The sequence below is a fragment of the Bubalus kerabau genome, chromosome 11 (assembly GCF_029407905.1).
Source record: "Bubalus kerabau isolate K-KA32 ecotype Philippines breed swamp buffalo chromosome 11, PCC_UOA_SB_1v2, whole genome shotgun sequence".
In the NCBI taxonomy this organism is placed as follows: Eukaryota; Metazoa; Chordata; class Mammalia; order Artiodactyla; family Bovidae; genus Bubalus; species Bubalus kerabau.
The window spans coordinates 5105776-5125041 of NC_073634.1; the positions used below are offsets into that span (position 1 = coordinate 5105776).

General features: G+C 51.9%; 1 protein-coding gene across 1 annotated transcript in view; it reads left to right on the forward strand.

Annotated features, from left to right (window-relative positions):
- Positions 1–1026: 1026 nt before the first annotated feature.
- KCNIP3 (potassium voltage-gated channel interacting protein 3) overlaps positions 1027–19266 on the forward strand; it is a 78055-nt gene continuing 59815 nt past the window's right edge. Inside the window, exons 1-2 of the mRNA XM_055539055.1 lie at positions 1027–1041; positions 2578–2743. Of these exons, the coding sequence (XP_055395030.1) occupies positions 1027–1041; positions 2578–2743 (181 nt within the window). The remainder of the gene's footprint in view (positions 1042–2577; positions 2744–19266) is intronic.

Consider the following 19266-nt stretch of genomic DNA (forward strand, 5'->3'; position numbering starts at 1 on the left):
TCTCCAGTTACCATCCACCTGGGTGCATTTTTCTGGTCCTTGTACCCGAGAACCCACCCATCTCAGGGGCCGTGCTGGAGTCTCTGCGTCTGCAGAACTTGCCCAAATGTACATCTGTTTGTGATGTGTTTCAGACACTCATATACTTTTCAGGACCATATAAATGTCTGCCTGCGATGTGGGAGTCACAGGAGACATGGGTGGGATCGCTGGGTCTGGAAGATCCCCTGGAGGAGGAAATGGCAACCCACTACAGTATTCTTGCCTGGGGAGTCCCATGGACAGAGGAACCCGGCAGGCTACAGTCCTTGGGGTTGCAAAGAGATGGACACGACTGGAGTGACTGAGCACGTGTAAATGTAGTGAAACCCCATGACCCTGGAAGGATATCATCACCATCATCCTGGCCAGTCCGCCCACCCACTCAGAACCAGGGCCCACGTGGGGGCGCTGCTTCCTCCCGCTGGAGGAGGAACTCAGGTCGCGGGTACTGGGTACAGTGAACCTGGGGGCGACCTGGGGCCGTGACCCAACAGGCACAACTGGGGCACAGCCATCCTGAGCAGGGGGCATGACGCAAAGGCAACGAGTCAGACTCAGCAGATGCCCAGAGGGGCCACCCTGCTGCCTGCCTGGGCACTGAGGATGCTGGGCCAATGACGGGCTACGGGAGGGCAGGCCAGGTGAGAGTGCTCCACTTATCAATGCAGGAAAACAAGTCTTGCAGCTCCGGGGTCCACTGTGCCCGCTGGCTGTCCTTTCCCGACCCACACTCAGTGGAGCTCACAGCCCAGCATCTTAACAACTCACCCACAGCTCCCTGCTCCAAGACTCCATCCGCCAATTGTCTGAGTTGTTTCTGCAGATGGTTACACAGTGTAGAGTAGTGGGTTCCATCCACGTGCCCCCTCCTGGGGAAGTCGTCAGGCCCTTCTGCAGCCTCTATTTGCCTCAAGGTAATAATAATAATAATCATCATCATCAGGGGCTTCCCAGGTAGCTCAGTGGTAAAGAATCTGCCTGCCAATGCAGGAGACCCAGGTTTGATCCCTGGGTCAGAAAGATCCCCTGGAGCAGGAAACGGCAACCCACTCCAGTATGCTTGCCTGGAGAGTCCCATGGACAGAGGAGACTGGCGGGCTACAGTCTTTTGTGTCGTAAAGAGATGGACACGACGGAGCAACTGAGCATGAACGCAAAAAATATTGAGGGCTCTGGAGTGAAGCAAGGAGGCCTGACTTTGCTGTGTGGCCCTGTGTGGATCTACCCTCCTCTCCGGGCTTAGTCAGTGAGGGATTTGGACTGGGATCTCTGACTGACATCCAGACTTGTGTCGGGGTCCTGGGGAGGTTGATAAGCCAGTCTGGACCCTCACCTCCCTCCTTCCAAGGGCCCCATCATGTGCCAGAGCAGGTGTCCAGTGGAGAAGCCCACAGACACTGCCCTCAGCTGGGAGTTCCTCCAGCAAGTCACCACTGCACAGTCCATGCTGTGGTGGAGATGCAGATGCAAGGGCAGTCCCAACGCCCGCAGCTTTAGAGGCCAGGGTGCTTCATGCAGGAGATGGCTTTCTGGTTGGATCTTTTTTTTTAAGTTTTACTTATTTTTATCTTGGGCTTTCCTAGTGGATCAGTCTGTAAAGAATCTGCCTGCGATGCAGGAGACCTGGGTTCAATCTCTGTATGGGGAAGATCCCCTGGAGCAGGGAATGGCTCTCCACTCCAGTATGCTTGTCTGGAGAATCTCATGGACAGAGGAGCCTGGTGGACTGCAGTCCATGGGGTCGAAAAGAGTACACGAATGAGCGACTAACACATTCACATTTTTATTTAATCTATTTATGATTATTGGGGGCTGCACAAGCTCTTCATTGCTACGTGCGGGCTTTCTCTAGTTGTGGCACGTGGGGAATACTCGCTAACTGTGGTGCTCTCATCGTGTAGGGTTCTCATTGTGGTGGCTTCTTGTTGCAGAGGACACGCTCCAGGGCACGGACGGGCTTCAGTAGTTGCTGCCCGAGGGCTTAGTTGCCCTGCAGAACGTGGGTTCTTAGTTTCCCCACCAGGGACTCAACCCATGTCCCCTGAGTTGTAAGGCAGATTCTTGACCACTGGACCATCTGGGGAATCCCTGTTAGCTGGATCATAAAGCATGAGCAGGGCTTGTGTGGAGGGAGTGTGTGTTCACAGAGCAGCCTAGCGAGGCTGGCAGGGAGCGTGCCTGCGAGCAGAGGGTGCCCAGCCCCACAGTGGCCTTGAACATCCTTCTCAGCCCACTCCTCCAGCTTGGATCACCAGCAGACACTGTGCTTGCAAGGTGGCCTCGCCATGCAGGGACAGAGGCTTCTTGGAGAGAGAGGGGGAGGGTTGAGAGATGGGGCAGGAGGTGACCCATGCCGGGGGCAGTGGTGCCCCGGGAATCGTCCAGTGGGCCAGGGGGCTCCTCTCATACGCCCCCGGAAGGTAAGGGCCTGTGTGGAGTGAAGGACCTCCTCGAGGAGGAGGATCTGGAGGGGACGATCTGCAGGTGCCCTTGGTGAGCCAGGGCTCACGGTCTCTCTGCCTGTTCCTGTTGCAGGAGGTGATGAAGGTGTCCGACGGCAGCCTCCTGGGGGAGCCCGGGCGCACTCCGCTGAGCAAGAAGGAGGGTGTGAAGTGGCAGCGGCCGAGGCTCACCCGGCAGGCCCTGATGCGGTGCTGCCTAGTCAAGTGGATCCTGTCCAGCGCGGCCCCGCAGGGCTCAGGTAGGGGCTGGGCCCCCTGGGGAGAGGGTGGGTGTCTGTCCTGAGCTCAGAGACCTACCTGAGGACCCCAGCCTGGACCGCTGCAGTGAGGGGCTTCTATTCACTCATGCCTGTCCCTGTGCATTGGTGTCCGTGCCCCACAGGGCACAGAGCTCAAGGCAGGGCCCAGGGAGGCGGGGAGTGTTGGGCCCTCACTGGGGTTCTCCCAGCCAGGAGGATGGAAAGGGGTTTCAGAGCCTTGCCGGCTGGGTGACCTTTAGCATCACACTCTTCCTGAGTCCTCGGTGAAAAGAGGGGCTGATGCCCCCCTACAGGGCCCTGGTGAGGAGGTGGCCAGGCCTTCGGCCTCCTCAGTCCTGCCCGCACAGCCCGAGGGCTGGCCGTGTACGGCAGGCTGCACTCCGGGCGTTGGCAGCACAAACGGCAGCCTGGCTCTTGCTGGGGCACTTGGTGTCCGTGGTGCAGTAAATGATGCAGAAGGGACTTCGTGCAGCCCCGTACTCTCACACACATGTGCACATACCACACACTCACACCTAAACACACCCACTAAAACTTGTGGGCACACACAGGCATGCACACCACACACAGGCACATGTATCACGCACACTTCCCGTGACCACACACACAAGGCATGCTTGAGAGTCTGCCTCTTTGACTTTAAGGAAAAGGTGCGGACTTGGATCCCTGAGTGCTGTGTCTTGTTCATTGTCTCAGACACTCTCTGTGATTTCCAGAGAGACTCAGTCTCCTTGACTGGAAAATGGGGACATTCATGACCCCCAGCATCCCAGGCTCGATGCGGTGGGGGGTCAGCCATGTGTGCAGGCCAGGCCCCTGTCCTTGACCTGCACCCCTACTCCACGGCACACTCCCAGCACGACTCCAGCCCCTTCATCTGCTTCCCGGAGCCCCTGCCATCTGCGGTGCTTTGCCACCCTCCTCTGGCCCTTTTCTTCTCCACAGCAGCCTCCGTGGAGGCTCTGAAGCCTGTGAACACGTGTGAGGTCCATGGGGGTTCTCCACTTCTCGCGATGGAGCAGAAACATGAAGTCACTAAAAGTTCATGCAAACAGCTTAGCTGGGAAGCTCACATCTTCACAGACTGTTTTTTCTGCAGCAGAGTAAAAGCAATTAGTTTTCCACCAGGGTAGGAACAAGGAGCGGACGTGAGCAGTGGCGCCCTCGTGTGGCCAGTCCTATGCGCCTAGCGGACTTGAGTCCGCGCTGACAGACCCCACGTGACCTCACTGGAGGCACAAATTTTTAATTTGATTGAAATGTAGTTGATTTATAATGTCGTGTTAATTTCCGCTGCACAGCAGAGTGATTCAGTCGTACATACATACATATATATTCCTTTCCATACCACTACTACTACGTTGCTTCAGTCGTGTCCGACTGTGTGCGACCCCATAGACGGCAGCCCACTAGGCTCCTCTGTCCCTGGGATTCTCCAGGCAAGAACACTGCAGTGGGTCGCCATTGCCTTCCCCATTCCTTTCCATATTCTCTCCCATTGTGGTTTATCGCAGGATATTGAACAGTTCCCGGTGCTGCACAGTAGGAGCTCCGTTGTTTATCCATCCTATAAGCAACAGTTTGCATCTGCTAATCCCAGACTCTCTCTCCGTCGCGCCCCTGAGCCGCGGCCACCACAAGTCCGTTCTCTCTGTGAGTCTGTTCCCGTTTTGCAGATAAGCGCATATGCCTTGTATTTTAGAGTCCACATATAAGTGATATCATACGGTATTTGTCTATTTCTGACTTACTTCATTGAGTATGACAGTCTCTAGGTCCATCCAGGTTGCCACAGATGGTAGGATGTCATTCTCTTTAACGGCTGAGTAATATTCCATTGTGTCGTTGTGAAGTCATCTCTGACTCTTTGTGACCCCGTGGACTGCAGCAGGGCAGGCTTCCCTGTCCTTCACTGTCTCCTGGAGTTTGCTCAAACTCATGTCCACTGAGTCGGTGATGCCATCCAACGTTCCCATCCTCTGTTGCTGCCTTCTCCTCCTGCCTCAATCTATCCCAGCATCAGGGTCTTTTACAGTAAGTCAGTTCTTCGCATCAAGTGGCCAAAATATTGGAGCTTCAGCTTCAGCATCAGTCCTTCCAGTGAACACATATATTTTCCACACCTTCTTTATCCATTTATTCAGGGCTCACATTCTCCAGGTCTCCTTGGCAGCAGCACAGGCTCCTTCTCCTCCTGTGACCTCACAGCCCCTCGGTGACCCGTGTCTGGTTTGCTCCCTCCTGGGTCCTCTCCACCCAGCAGCCCTCTCCCTGCCCCCAGGACTCTCTCCTGCTGAGCCCCGGCTTCCACCTTCCAGGAGGAACATCTGGCATGCTGTGGTCTTCAGGACAGTGCTGGAGTATCCTGCACTGAGGCCTCTTGCACACCTACTTGTGGGTGGACACGCAGAAGAGCAAGCCAGGGAACAGGCTGCGTGTCCAGGGTCACAAGAGGGGACCACACCCACAGGCCCCACCTTTAGCTCAGCTGGGTTCCTAGATGGCAGGGTCTGTTCCCCGCAGCTCCTTCTAGAGCCGTGTGGAAGTGTCTGCTGAGTGACTGGTCTCGGCCAGGAGGCAGTGGGGGTGGGGAAGGGGTGCGCAGCCTAGGACACCACCAAGGGCTTTGCCCAGCCCTGCCATTCCCCTGGCGACCTGTTCACCAGACACCCTACCAGGCCTTGAGGGGGCATGCGGGGCACGGAAAACATGCCCTTAGCTGTGTGGGGCAGGCGTGGAGGGCCGCACTGTTTTACTAAACCTAGAGAGCAAGTGTTCAGGAAGGTCACATGAGTCCATGGGTCACACGGGCCAGGGCTGAGTGAGGGCTCTGACCTGGGGCATCTTCCATGCGCTGCGGGCAGGGTGCCCGCCCAGACGCACTCTACCTGCCTTTTCTCTCAGGAGCTGTGGGAAATGGGGGTTGAGGCTCAGGGTCTATGGAGGCAGCAGCCACTCTTGGCAGCAGAGGAGCAGAGACCCCCAGCCTGCCCCTATCCACTGGGCATTGCTCCCATTGGCAGCAAAGAAGCAGAGACCCCCAGCCTGCTCCCCTAGCCACTGGGCATTGCTCCCAGGCCTTGCGCCACAGTCTGAACAGCTCCCTTGCGTGTCCCTCTGGATGCACTGTTGGCGTGGTCACTCCGAGGGCTCTCGTGGAACGCTCAGCTGTGCCCAGGCAAGGTGCCTCTCTGCTCCTTTGGGAGCCTCCCGGGCCCTGGGTGCAAAGGCCAGCTGTGCTGTTCAGCACTGCTCTGTCCCTGTGCTCAGCCTGGCCTGGCTGGGTGTCCTGGGCCAGGGCCTCCCGAAGGCGGGCAGGCAGCCGGGGCACTGTGCCCTCATGGCGGGTGGGCGTGGTTTCCATCAGCAGAAGTGGTGCCTGAGACACCGATTTCTGGGACACCCTGGAGCAGGGGTCTGGCTCAGTGGAACACACAGGTGTCCTGAGCCTCTGCGACACGGCAGGAGTGTGCGGGACTCAGAGGCTGGAGTGCACGAAGACAGGGGCCAGGCTCGCGGCTGCTGCGGCCCGGGGGATCAGCCCTGGCTGAGAAGAGCCTCAGTATGGGGTTGGCAGCAGGTCAGCAGGGGCGGTCTCTAAGATGGGTAGACCCAGGTCCCGGCAGCACAGAGAGGGGCATGGGCCCCACCCCACTCAGGAGGAACGCCCCGTCCTTGGCCCAGAAGTATGTCCCTCCCCAACACCGGGGGCCATCCTCAGTGACCCAGAGGCTGGGACTCTAAGCTGCTCTGCTTATCTCCCCAGCATCTTAAAGTCCTTCCTATTAGGACGCGAGGCAGCCTCGCCAGGGACGCAGCTGAGCCACCAATCAGACCGACCTGTTTCTCAAGTCTGGCTCCCATGAGGCCTGTGAGACTGGGTGTTTTTAACTATAAGCCTGGAATAGTAACACCATCCACAAAGTAACCTGGGTCCAGCCGGGCTAGTGTAAGCAGAGAGGCACTTGCTCTAGGCTGTTGGGAACTTTGCAGAAACTCTAGAGGACCAGAGGCAGAGGTCTGGGTGGGACAAGGCCAGGGTCCTGCCTGCCGCTATGGGGGACGCCCCCCGTCCCTACCCATTCTGGCAGGGACCCTGGAGCTGCAGCCGCTCCTGCATGACAGTGTGGCCATCCCCACACAAAGGGACACAGTCCTGCGCCCTCCCCCAGATGGAGACCCAGCCTCTCAGCCACTGCTTCCATCTCTGGGAGGTACTCATTTCTTCTGGGGTTTTGTCGACCCCGTGGAAGATCACAAAGTCACTGCCAGCACCAGCACCCCTGGTTTAAAAAGTGGTAATAGAAAGGCGTGTGTGGGGGGACTTCCCTGGCAGCGCAGCAGACTGCAATGGTTAAGAATTCGCCTTCCAAAGCAGGGGGTGCAGGTTCGACCCCTGCCTGAGGGATTAAGATCCCACATGCCTCCCTGGCCAAGAAAACCAAAACGTAAAAACAGAAGCAAGATCGTAACACATTCAACAAAGACTTTAAAAATGGTCCACATCAATACTAATAATAATTATAATAATAATAACACCTTACAAAAAAGGAAAGGTATAGGCACAAAGAGCTGACTCATTTGAAAAGACTCTGATGCAGGGAGGGATTGGGGGCAGGAGCAGAAGGGAACGACAGAGCACGAGATGGCTGGATGGCATCACTGACTCAATGGACATGGGTTTGGGTGAATTCCGGGAGATGGTGATGGACAGGAGGCCTGGCATACTGCGGTCCATGGGGTCACAAAGAGTCAGACATGACTGAGCGACTGAACTGAACTGAACTGAATAGGGACAGAAAGGTAAATTAGCTTGTCTGTAATACATAAGCATATATAAATACAGGCTAACAGAATTTTGATGCATTTGAAAGACCAAGATATACTCGACGTCACGTTTCAGAGTGAGATGCCGGGACTTCCCCAGTGGTCCAGTAGTGAAGCTCTGCCTGTCTGAGCCCCGTGTGTGGAACATGAACCTACCCGAGACTTCTGGACCCCCGACCCTGAGCTCATACTCAGCACCTGTGTGATCGTGGAGTGCTGTACACGCCTGTGTCTTTAGAGCTGGGGGAGAGATGGGCATTTGGTTCTATTTTTTTTTAAGGTTTTATTTACTTATTGGTATGTTTGTTTATTTTTGGCTGTGCTCAGCCTTTGTTGCTGTGCTCCGGCTTTCTCTAGTTGCGGGGCAGGGGCTACTCCATTGCAGTCTGCAGGCTTCTCATTGTGGAGGCTTTTCTTGTTGCAGAGCACACAGGAAGCATGTTGGTTGCAGCATGTGGGATCTTCCCAGACCAGGGGTCGAACCTGTGTCCCCTGCATTGGCAGGTGGATTCTTAAACCACTACACCACCAGGGAAGTCCCAAATGCTCAGCTCCTGACAGGCAGCTGAGGTCTCAGGGCTACCTGGTGTCAGTCAGAGATTCCATCTCCCTGAGGGCCCAGGAGTGAGCCAAAAATAGTGTCACAAGAAGAGATTTTTGCCAAAAAAAAAAAAAAAAAAGCAAGCCTGGTTTTGCTCAAAACCATAGCTTCTATTGGGGCCTGCCCTGGCCCCAGCAGAGCATCCTAACTTTTCTTAGACACACTGTGTGCCATCGAATGTGCTGGGTCATCAACCCAAGGGGAGAGCTGCTTGTCCGGAGGCTGGACCTGCTGCACAGCCTTTGCTGTGCCGGAGCCGCGCCCTTCCCGGTGGTACGCGAGAAGCCCCGTCAAACGCCGCACATTCTTTCGCTGGCTGAGAGTGCAAGGCGTGACAGTTTGCCTTTCACTTGGAATATTTCGACTTGCCTGCCCTCGCATGCAACAGAAACCCCAAACAACAGTGGCTTCATTTAGACAGGAGTCTGTATTAATATCTCCTGTCTGAGAAACCCGGGCTAGGCAGTGGCTGGCACTGGTTTAGCAGCTTGAGGATATCGGAGTCAAGGTCTTGCAGTTTTGTGTGTGTGTCTGTGTGCGTTTTCCCTCAGTTGTTGCTCTGGCTCCAGCCATCATGGCTTTGCTCCTGACAAGAGAAAGGAAAAATCAGGGGAAAGGAGGAAGTGGGAGTGCCTACCTCAGGAAAGCAGCACTTTCACAGAACTCTCTGGAAGATTTATGCTTATATTTTGCTGGGCAGAACTGAGCCACCCTGACTGCAGGGAAGGGGTGAGGATTGCCTTAAAAAAAAACAAACCTGAGCACATTTGCACCCCCAAGGCGACCTGAATTCTGTAGGTTAGAAAGCAGAGAATGCTGACGTGATGTTCTCTGCCACACGCACCGCATGGGGTTGTTTGGATGCCCAGATGGGCCTTAGCAAGCTGCCTGAGTGCACTGCGTGCTCCAGGATGCAGGCCGGGGTCTTCAGCAACAAGAATCCCTTCCCACCTCCCCTTTCTGTATTCTGCAGAGGTGCCAGCAGGGCTTGGGGCTGGGGTCAGTGAGCACAAGTCAGAGGGGAAGAGCTAGCCAAAGGTCAGGTTCCCACCCTTCCCCCAGCTCTGCCCAGGGTCCCTGGCCCCTGAGCCTCCCAGGTGGGGACTCGGGCGGGGACAGGGAAATTCCCTTTCTGGCTGTCTAGAAGCCCCGCGACCTGGATAGGGCCCCTTTGCAGCGTGATCACACCCTCAGTTGAAAATCACACAAGGGCACCTCCCCCAGTGGTGGCGGAACTCAGGAACAGGGCCCACCCCGCCCTCACACCCTCCCAGCCCAGGAAGCTGCAGGAGCCCTTCTGTCTCCTGGGAGAGGGAGCCCCCAGGTCCTGAGGAGCCAGGGTCAGGTGCAAGGTGAAGGGCTGGCTGGGGGGCAGGCGGTCCTGGGAAAGGCCGAGAGCGGGGAGCGGAAGACAGAGCACGAGGAGGACAGGACAGGGCGGAGAGGCTGAGACTCGGAGGGGCGACTGAGACCCACAGATTGGGCACTGAGATCGGGAGACAGAGGAGAGAGAGCGCGCTCTGAGCGCCTTCAGGCTGGGGAGAGGCGGGCAGAGAGGGGACAGAGAGGCTGGCGGGCTGGGCAGAACAAGGGGTCCCTGGACCAGGTCCCGGGATGGCGGGGCGCGGGAAGACCCCTGGCCCAGCTCGGCACCCTGCCCTGAGGCTGCAGGAGTGCCAACATGGCTGCAAAATGCACCTGGGTGACATCATCAGCGTCTTCTTCCGCTTCATCTCGGGGAACCTGGCTCGAGGTGAGGACTGCCTGGGCTGGACTGGGGACCAGGGTGCAGGAAGGGGCAGGCTTGGGGCTTAAAACCGTGCCCTCCAGGAATGGGGCGGGGATGATGGGGGGTGGAGGTGGTCCTGAAAGCAGGACAGGAAGGCACCCCAGCCTTAGAGTCCTGTCCTGTGACAGGTGGGCAGTGAGTACCAAGCCGGGGTTTCCCCACCCGTCAGCCTGGGGAGAAAAGCGGGTGGGAGGGGGCTTCCTCTGCAGGGCTCATGGACTCAGGTACATCCCAGGCGGGAGGGAGCCGGCGCTCTCCGGCCGGCCTACCTGCCCTGTACATACCGACCTCATTGCTGGGGTCTTCTCCTCTCGTCCCTCCCTTTCTGGAGACTCCTCTGCTCCTGCATCAAAAACTGATATGACATCTGCAGCATAGATGAGAGAACACGAGCAGCCTGTGTAAAGGCCTGTGTATGGAAAGTGCTCAAGGGGCACAGAGCCTGCTGCACCAAGTACTTGTCAAACTCACGAATGATGTTTTAAGAAGGATAGAAATTGAAAATTGAATATATAATCCATCATCTCAAAAATCAGTCAAATAATAATGGTTTAAAACCTTCAAAAGCAGTAATGAAACTCTTGGAATAGAAGAGATGATTCTGGGACTACCCTGGTGGTCCATTGGCTAAGACTCTCCCCTCCCAAAGCAGGGAGCCCGAGTTCGATCCCTGGTCAGGGAACTAGAGCTCACAAGCTGTGACTAAAGATTCTGCATGCCACAACAAAGATGGAAGACTGGCACAGCCAAATAAATGCATCAAGGCAGGCTTTTGATACAGTGAAGGTTTGTAGAGGGAGCTCAGATGGGAGTATGCGTTTGAGGAGGGGGCCGGTTGCAACCTTAGGGGTTCCCAGGGAGCATTCGGGCCATGCAGTTGTCAGGAATGGGAGCCCAGGGTCACTCCCCAGCTTTTCAAAAGAAGGGGAATTTTGCCCCGCCCCCCCGCCACGTCCCACCCCATCTCTGTTCATGATGCCGCTAATCCCTGCCTCCCAGTTGCTAGACTTCCCCTCTCTAGGCTGTTGTTATTTTCGGGGAGGACAAAACTTTGAAGATGTTGGTCCTTGAAGACAGACATCTGGGGTGTGGACCCAGGGGCAGAAGGAGGTGCCTGGAGTCACCAAGCCTTTGGCGGTGGAGACCCAGTTTTGATTCCTGGGTCTGGAAGATTCTCTGGAGAAGAAAATGGCACCCCACTCCAGTAGTCTTGCCTGGAGAATGCCATGGTCAGAGAAGCCTGGCGGGCTACAGTCTATGGGGTCGCAAGAGTCAGACACGACTTAGCAACTAAACCGCTAGCTGCTCCCACTCACCGCTGCTGGTTGGTGACCTGGAGCGTCTCTCCTGGCCACCCTGCGCCCCCTCCTCACTAACCAGAGTGGCCGGAACAGCACCTGCTCCACAGGGCAGCCGCGAGGGCCGGGGGGCACCCTTGCTCAGTGGAGCTTCAGTCCATGGGCGTCTTCATTGCTGGTGGCTTCAGGCATCTTTTCTAAATCTTTTTACCTGCCTGATACCTCAGCAGGTTCAGGGCTGCTTTCTCGTACTCCCTCTCTCTCAGTCTTTCTAGAAAGGGGAGGAGGATACTGCGGGCCTCTGTCACCGAAGATTGCAGTCTGCCTCCGGGCCTCAGGTCCCTCATCTGACAACAATCAGAGGCTGGGTTTGCTGGTCTCCGTCTGAGCCCCTTCCAACTCTGGAGGCTGCTGGTTCTGGGATTCACAGCCTGGCTGGGGTGGGAGGGGCTGCCTGGGGACAGGGAGCGGGGAGTTAAGCCAGGGGCTACCGCTAAAGCACAAGTACTTGACTTCAACTTGCAAAACAATCTGAAGGAAGCTGATTCTTTGTCACCTCTGACTCTTTCAATTGCTCTGTGCAGTTGCTCTTTCCAGCCCTTTGCATAAAAGTTTGTGCTCCTCCAGTGGTCATCTTTCAGGTGTTAGTGGGTGCTCAGGAAAGCCTTGTAGCTCCAGACTGTCATTCACCCAGAATCCCTTCTTCTGACTCGTCTCAGGCTTCAGGTTGGAGCCGGAGGGCAGGGCACGGGCACCTCTGAGCATCTTTGCTCCTCCTCTGCAATGCTCCGGCTCAGAGCGCTGGCCAGGTCAGTGCCACCACCCAGCAGCTTAGCCTCGACTCCCAACTTTTGAGACTTCCCCCCTCCAGGCAGTGTTTCTTGGAGGAGGACAGACCCCTAGTTCTCTTCCACAGGGTCTGAGGGGCCCTGCAGAAACGTGGCCTCTGCCTCCGTGACTGTCGCTGCACAGGTGTCCAGGTCCCTGCCATCTCCCTGCCTGCCTCTGGCCAGTGTAGCCAGGACCATCACCTGACCTCCTCCAGGCGTGAGTCACACCCGCCTGGCCCTGCACCCCCCAGACTCCGCGGACACATGCCCAGATGCCTACAGGCTTCCCAGAAGCCCTTCAGTTGGACAGAGGCCAAAGGCCCCCTGGACGGGAGAGGGGTGGAGGGAAGACGCCCCAGCACACCAGCCGGCCTTTCCAGGACCTTCCCTCCCTTCGCCTCGCCAGCCTTTTTCTTCTCTGCCCTCTGGTGGGGCCAAGAGGATGAGTCACAGAGTCAGTTTCTCAGTCCCCTCATGTGACCTGCAGAACTGGTCTTGGCCTTGCTGACCTCTGCCCAAACCCAACAGGAAAAGTCACACTTAATACCTGGATGTCAAACGTGGAATCCACACCAAGATGGGGAGGGCCTCAACTTCTGGGCCTTTTATCACACCTTGCAGCTGGTGCCCAGGCCCAGGGCTCCCAGGGACAAGGCAGGGATGGGGCAGAGGCCAGGAGGGGCCAGGAGAGAGGGCTTGGGCTCCAGAATGAGGCAGCAGAGGCCCCAGGTTACAGACAAAGGTGGGTACTGCTGGCTTGAATTGTCAAAGCATCCTTCTCAATGTGTTAAAAATATCATTCTACAAATAGACAGCATGTGTCAGGTCCTACTGAAGTCCTTAATGAGGCAACCAGCAGAGTGACAAAGCAAAAAAGAAACAGAGATTTTTAGAGGGGCTGGAAATAAAAGAAACGTGGACATGTTACTGCTCAGGCATGAAACTAAGAAAGATTCAGGGCGGAAGCCACCACCTGTGCGGTTATCTTCTCCCCCAGAGAGGAGAGGACGCCATCGCGTCTTCTCAGCTTTACAGGCTTGTGAAACGTCTGGGACCTTCACCACTTAGTTCTGCTCCCCTGGCCAGTCAGGTGCCCTGCAGGCATTGGACGTGCCCCAGCAGGGCCCAGAAGATCAGCCATGCTCTTGGGTTTTATTTCTATATTTTGAAAACAACGTTTAAACAACCAAGAACCTTAGCTCTGCCACTTGTGGCTGTTACAAGGTGAAAGGACAGTCAACATTTCACACATTTATTTGAGTGCAGCAGCCCCAAACCAAACGTGTTGCTGTGCTGTGCTTAGTCGCTCAGTCGTGTCCAGCCCTTTGAGACCCCCTGGACTGTAGCCCACCAGATTCCTCTGTCCATGGAATTTTCCAAGCAAGAATACTGGAGTGGGCTGCCATTTCCTTCTCCAGGGGATCTTCCTGACCGAGGGATGGAAACCATGTCTCATTGCAGACAGACTCTTTACCACTGAGCCCCCTGGGAAGCCAGGTTGTTGGGAGCATAGCCCTGAAAGGAGCCGGTGGGGAGGTTTTTTATAAAGAGCCAGAAGCAAAGCAAAGAAGCTGATTGGCTGCAGCTTAAGCTATTGTCTTAGTTGTCTGTCTGTGATTGGTTGCTTGTAAGCTGCCTTTTCTTGGATTCAAGTGCATTCACTCTGGCTTTTTAGGTTTTGGTTTGCTTGCATGAGCTATCAAGGCATCAAAGCTACCTCAGTCCAATGGCCTCTTGTTTGTTTGTTTGTTTAATTAACTCATTTATGTATTTGGTTGCCCCGAGTCTTTGTTGCAGCACACGGAATCTTTCACCAGGGTGCACGAACTCTCTAGTTGCGGCACACGGGCCTCGTTGCTCCGAAGCCTGTGGGATCTTAGATCCCCAGCTAGAGACCGAACCAGCATCCCCTACATTGCAAGGCAAATTCTTAACCACTGGCCCACCAGGGAAGTCCCTGGCCTCTTGTTCAGTTGCTTTAACAATTCCTCCCTTTGGGTCATCCTCTCCTGCATAAGAGATTGACCAACAACTTGGTATTACTGGGAATTCCTTGATGGTCCAGTGGTCAGGACTGGGTGCTTTCACTGCTGAAGGCCTAGATTTGATCCCTGGTCGAGGAACCAAAATCCCACAAGCCATGTGTGGCCAGAAAAAAAGTAAATAAAAAATTTTCAGTTTGTAATTCCTGTCATTCTCAGTGGCCCTCAGGTGATGCGCCTCATCGTGCACCTCATAGGTTTTGCCGTTGGCCACGGAGAGTTGTTTTCGCTCTTCATCTCATTGTCCGCTGTGTTTCTGTCACTCCAAGCTCAGTGAGGCCATCTGATGTACTGCTCAGGAGCTCAGACTCGTATTTAAGACCCCTGAGAGCACACAGCCCACCAGGGAGACTCCAGTGGTGACTGTCGAGAGGTCAATACCAAAAGTCTGAGTATACTTCTTATTTAGGGCCAAGTCAGTTGGTATCAAGTAAATCAAATAATGTACCCGAAAAGGCATCAGCCTTTTTTTCAGCCAAGTGGCTTATTTTTGCAATTCTTGTATTTGAGTTTCTTTTATACCAGAGTTGTTGACCCAAGTGCACCAGGAGGCCATTGGTGTGGCACAGATCCCTCCTTGTTCAGCCAGCAGGTAATGTAAAGCACTTCTATTACCCGAAACCACTTTATTGGCTCAAAATAACCCCTAAGTCACAGAGGCATATTTGGAAGTGGCATAGTTTCCTACCCCTCATTCGTCACCTTTTAAATTTATCCAAGAAGTCTCACAGTCTAGACTGTGAGTTGGTAGTTGATTGCATCTCACTGAACCAGTCTCTTAGTCCTGAGAAGAGGTGAGTTCAGTTAAACAGTTGCCCCTTTGGCAACCATAAATCTGTTCTCTATGTGTGTGAGTCTATTTATTTTTCATAGATGAACTCATTTGTGTCATATTTTAGATTCAACATATAGATGATATCATACGGTATTTGTCTTTCTCTTTCTGACTTACTTCACTTAGTATGATCATCTCTAGGGCCATCTATGTTGGTACAAATGGCATTATTTCATTATTTTTTATGGCTGAGTATTATTCCCTTGTGTGTATATATATATATATATTAATTAAGAATATTGAATAAGTTTCTAAATTCTGAAGAGATCAGGTAGAGAGAAAAAGATAAATATATGCCATTTTTGTTTACAAAAGTATACTTTACCAAATTTCTGTGATATACATTACTTAAAAGAAAGGAGAAACGGGGTTCTTTTAATCTGGAAAACAAATTATTAAAAAAATCAGCAGTTTCTCAAACAAAGTCATAAAATTATAATTACTCCCATCAGCACTTTCATCCTCATGTAACTAATACCTTTCCTCCTCCATTATGGTTTATTATGGCATACTGAATGCAGTTCCCTGTGCTATAGACTAGGATCTTGTTGTTTATGCACCCTATATATAATAATTTGCATATGCTAACTCCAAACTCCCAGTCCATCCACCCTTACCCTACCTCCCCTTTGGCAACCTTAAGTCTGTTCTCTATGTCTCTGAGTCTGTTTCTTTTTCATAGATAAGCTCATTTGTGTCATATTTTAGATTCCACATATTGGTGATATCATACGGCATTTGTCTTTCTCTTTCTGACTTACTTCACTTAATATGATGATCTCTAGGGCCATCTATGTTGGTGCAAATGGCATTATTTTATTCTTTCAGCTATAAAGCTGAGTATTATTCCATTGTGTGTGTGTATATATATCTCAGTCTTCTTTATCCATTCACCTGTTGATGGACATGTAAGTTGTTTCCATGCTTGGCTATTGTAAATACTCCTGCTGTGAACACTGAGGTGCATGCATCTTTTCAAAATTAGAGTTTTCTTTGGATATATGCCTATGAGTGGGATTGCTGGATCATATGGCAACTCTGGAACATATGGCAGAGATCAAATTGCCAACATCTGCTGGATCATTGAAAAGGCAAGAGAGTTCCAGAAAAACAACTATTTCTGCTTTATTGACTGTGCCAAAGCCTTTGACTGTGTGGATCACAATAAACGGTGGGAAATTCTGAAAGAGATGGGAATACCAGACCACCTGACCTGCCTCTTGAGAAATCTGTATGCAGGTCAAGAAGCAACAGTTAGAACTGGACATGGAACAACAGACTGGCTGTATATTGTCACCCTGCTTATTTAACTTCTATGCAGAGTACATCATGAGAAACACTGGGCTGGAGGAAGTACAAGTTGGAATCAAGATTGCTGGGAGAAATATCAATAACCTCAGATATGCAGTTGACACCACCCTTAGAAACTGTCAGAAGAACCACCCTTAGAAACTGTCAGAAGAACAGCAGAAAGTGAAGAAGAACTAAAGAGCCTCTTGATGAAAGTAAAAGACGAGAGTGAAAAAGTTGGCTTAAAGCTCAACATTCAGAAAATTAAGATTATGGCATCCAGTCTCATCACTTCATGGCAAATAGGTGGAGAAACAGTGGAAATAGTGACAGACTTTATTTTGGGGGGTTACAAAATCACTACAAATAGTGACTGTTGCCATGAAATTAAAAGATGCTTTCTCCTTGGAAGAAAAGTTATGACCAACCTAGACAGCATATTAAAAAGCAGAGACATTACTTTGCCAACGAAGGTCCATCTAGTCAAGGCTATGGTTTTTCCAGTGGTCATGTATGGATGTGAGAGTTGGACTATAAAGAAAGCTGAGCACCGAAGAATTGATGCTTTTGAACTGTGGTGTTGGAGAAGACTCTTGAGAGTCCCTTGGACTGCAAGGAGACCCAACCAGTCCATCCTAAAGGAGATGGGTCCTGGGTGTTCATTGGAAGGACTGGTGTTGAAGCTGAAACTCTAATACTTTGGCCACCTGATGTGAAGAGCTGACTCATTTGAAAAGACCCTGATGCTGGGAAAGATTGAAGGCAGAAAGAAAAGGGGACAACAGAGGATGAGATGGTTGGATGGCATTACCGACTCAATGGACATGAATTTGAGTAAACTCTGGGAGTTGGTGATAGACAGGGAGGCCTGGCGTGCTGCAATCCATGGGGTCGCAAAGAGTCAGACATGACTGAGTTACTGAACTAAACTGAATGGCAAATCTATTTTTAGTTTTTTGAGGAATCTCCATATTGTTTTCCAAAGTGTCTGTACCAATTTACATTCCCCTAATACCATGCAATTAATTCCTGATTAATGCCTGACCTTCGGTCAGTAGTTTTGTGAGTTCGTCCGTTTTCTCCAGCCGCGTTCTGAACATTCTGATTTAGTGCAGTGCTATTATGATCTTCAAGTTATCAGAAATCTGTACTTGTAAGAATTCTTTCCATATATCTCTTTGAAGAGGAAGCACTTTTGCAAAAGCATCAGAGTAAAACCATCACTGTCTGTAAACGTCAAAAGACTTAAAAGTGACCATGGCTAAATAGCTGATGAGATTTCTTTCTAATGCAGTTGACAAGGAATTTGTATTATGTCTGTGACATACAACATTTTAAGATCATAACTAGAATTATGATTATATTATGCCAGGTCATATCAGATCTCTAGAAATCTTACACAATTTCTCATTCTAAAACAACCAGTTATCCTACTTGAAAACAAAATAACTTTTTTCCCTTAAAAATGCATTTCCCCCTTTTGTACCTTCTCTTACCCAAAACACATCCTACTTTTATTGTATACAGTCATTTCTCTTATCATTTCTCATAGTTTTGTTTACATATATTGATTAGATTTCTTAACCCTTAGAAACCTTAGTTTCTAGTGAAACTAAGAAATTAGCAATTATGGACTACTAATGCCAGCATTCTGTAGATTGGCAAACTTATTAATACATTTCATAATTTCTAGAAGCATATTGTCCACAGTGAAGTTTCCAGTGTGGCACAAAACTTGTTTATTAACAGACCCAAATATCTTTCGTCCTTCTGTAATAAGAAGCCAAAAATATGTAAACCCGTGTTCAGTAATAAATGTTTCAGTATTTTACCTTCGTTGGTGGGAGGGCAGCCTCATATGCCGTCTTTTGATGCTCTCACTCAGCCGCGTGAGAACAGGCCTTGGGCCTGGAACACTTTTTTACCAGGAGATATAAAGCGCACACAGGGACTTCCCTGGTGGTCCACTGCCTGAAACTCCGAGCACCCAACGCAGGGGGCCCAAGTCTGATCCCTGCGCGGGCAACTAGAGCCCGCAGGCCGCATCTGAGACCCGGTGCAGTCACATAAGTAATATTTTTTTTTAAAAAAAAGGTCTCACAGTTTGTGCTGGGCTTTTCACCTTGTTTGGGAATATCCCTCCTTGTCTAATTTTTTGAGTGTTCCTTTGTCTCTGCTTAAAGAATCTGCCTGCAGTACAGGAAACCTGGTTTCAATCCCTGGTTCGGGACAGAAATGGCAACCCACTCCAGTATTCTTGCCTTGAGAATTCCATGGACAGAGGAGCCTGGTGGGCTACAGTCCATGGGGTCGTAGAGTCAGACACGACTGAGCAACTATTTTTTTAAGGCATATGCATTCGACGGCAGCTGGCCACTCGCTGTTTCACCCGTCCTCTGCGGGGAGGGGGCAGAGTTCTTCCACTGCGGCATGAGAGGGGTGCTCACAGGTCAGCTGCCCTGTGCCAGGTGCCAGGAGGGCCTGCAGGCCGTGGGGGCCAGTCTCCACCATCAGAATGCATCTTGCTTGGTCTCTTCTCCATGTAAGTAAAGCATCCCATCCAGGGCTGTTTCCCCTGGAGACGCCAACAGAAGGAGATGGAATCGGCAGAAGTGTTTTCAGTCCCTCCCTGGAGCTGGTTCCTGGTGCTCGGTGTTCTTCTCCCTGGGGATTGGTAAAAAGACCGGGTGAGCTTTGAACTGCTTCTGAAGCTGCTTTTCTGTTCTTGTAAAGACGCAACTTGAAAGGCCAGAGCCGTTGTTTTCAGTTCCTCAAAGAATTGCATTGCTGCCTGAATAATAATGTCAAGGGCTGAACCCACCCATCCAATTTGCTTCTTTATATCAGGGAGAAGATTTCCCACTAAGATGGAAATTTAAAATTTTCTATATTTTAGATTTAGAGCTGCTTGTATCTTTGGAATATTTCAATGCATTGTTCCACAAAGGCTTCAGAATGCTGTCTTTCCCTCTGTATGTATAGTTCTATTT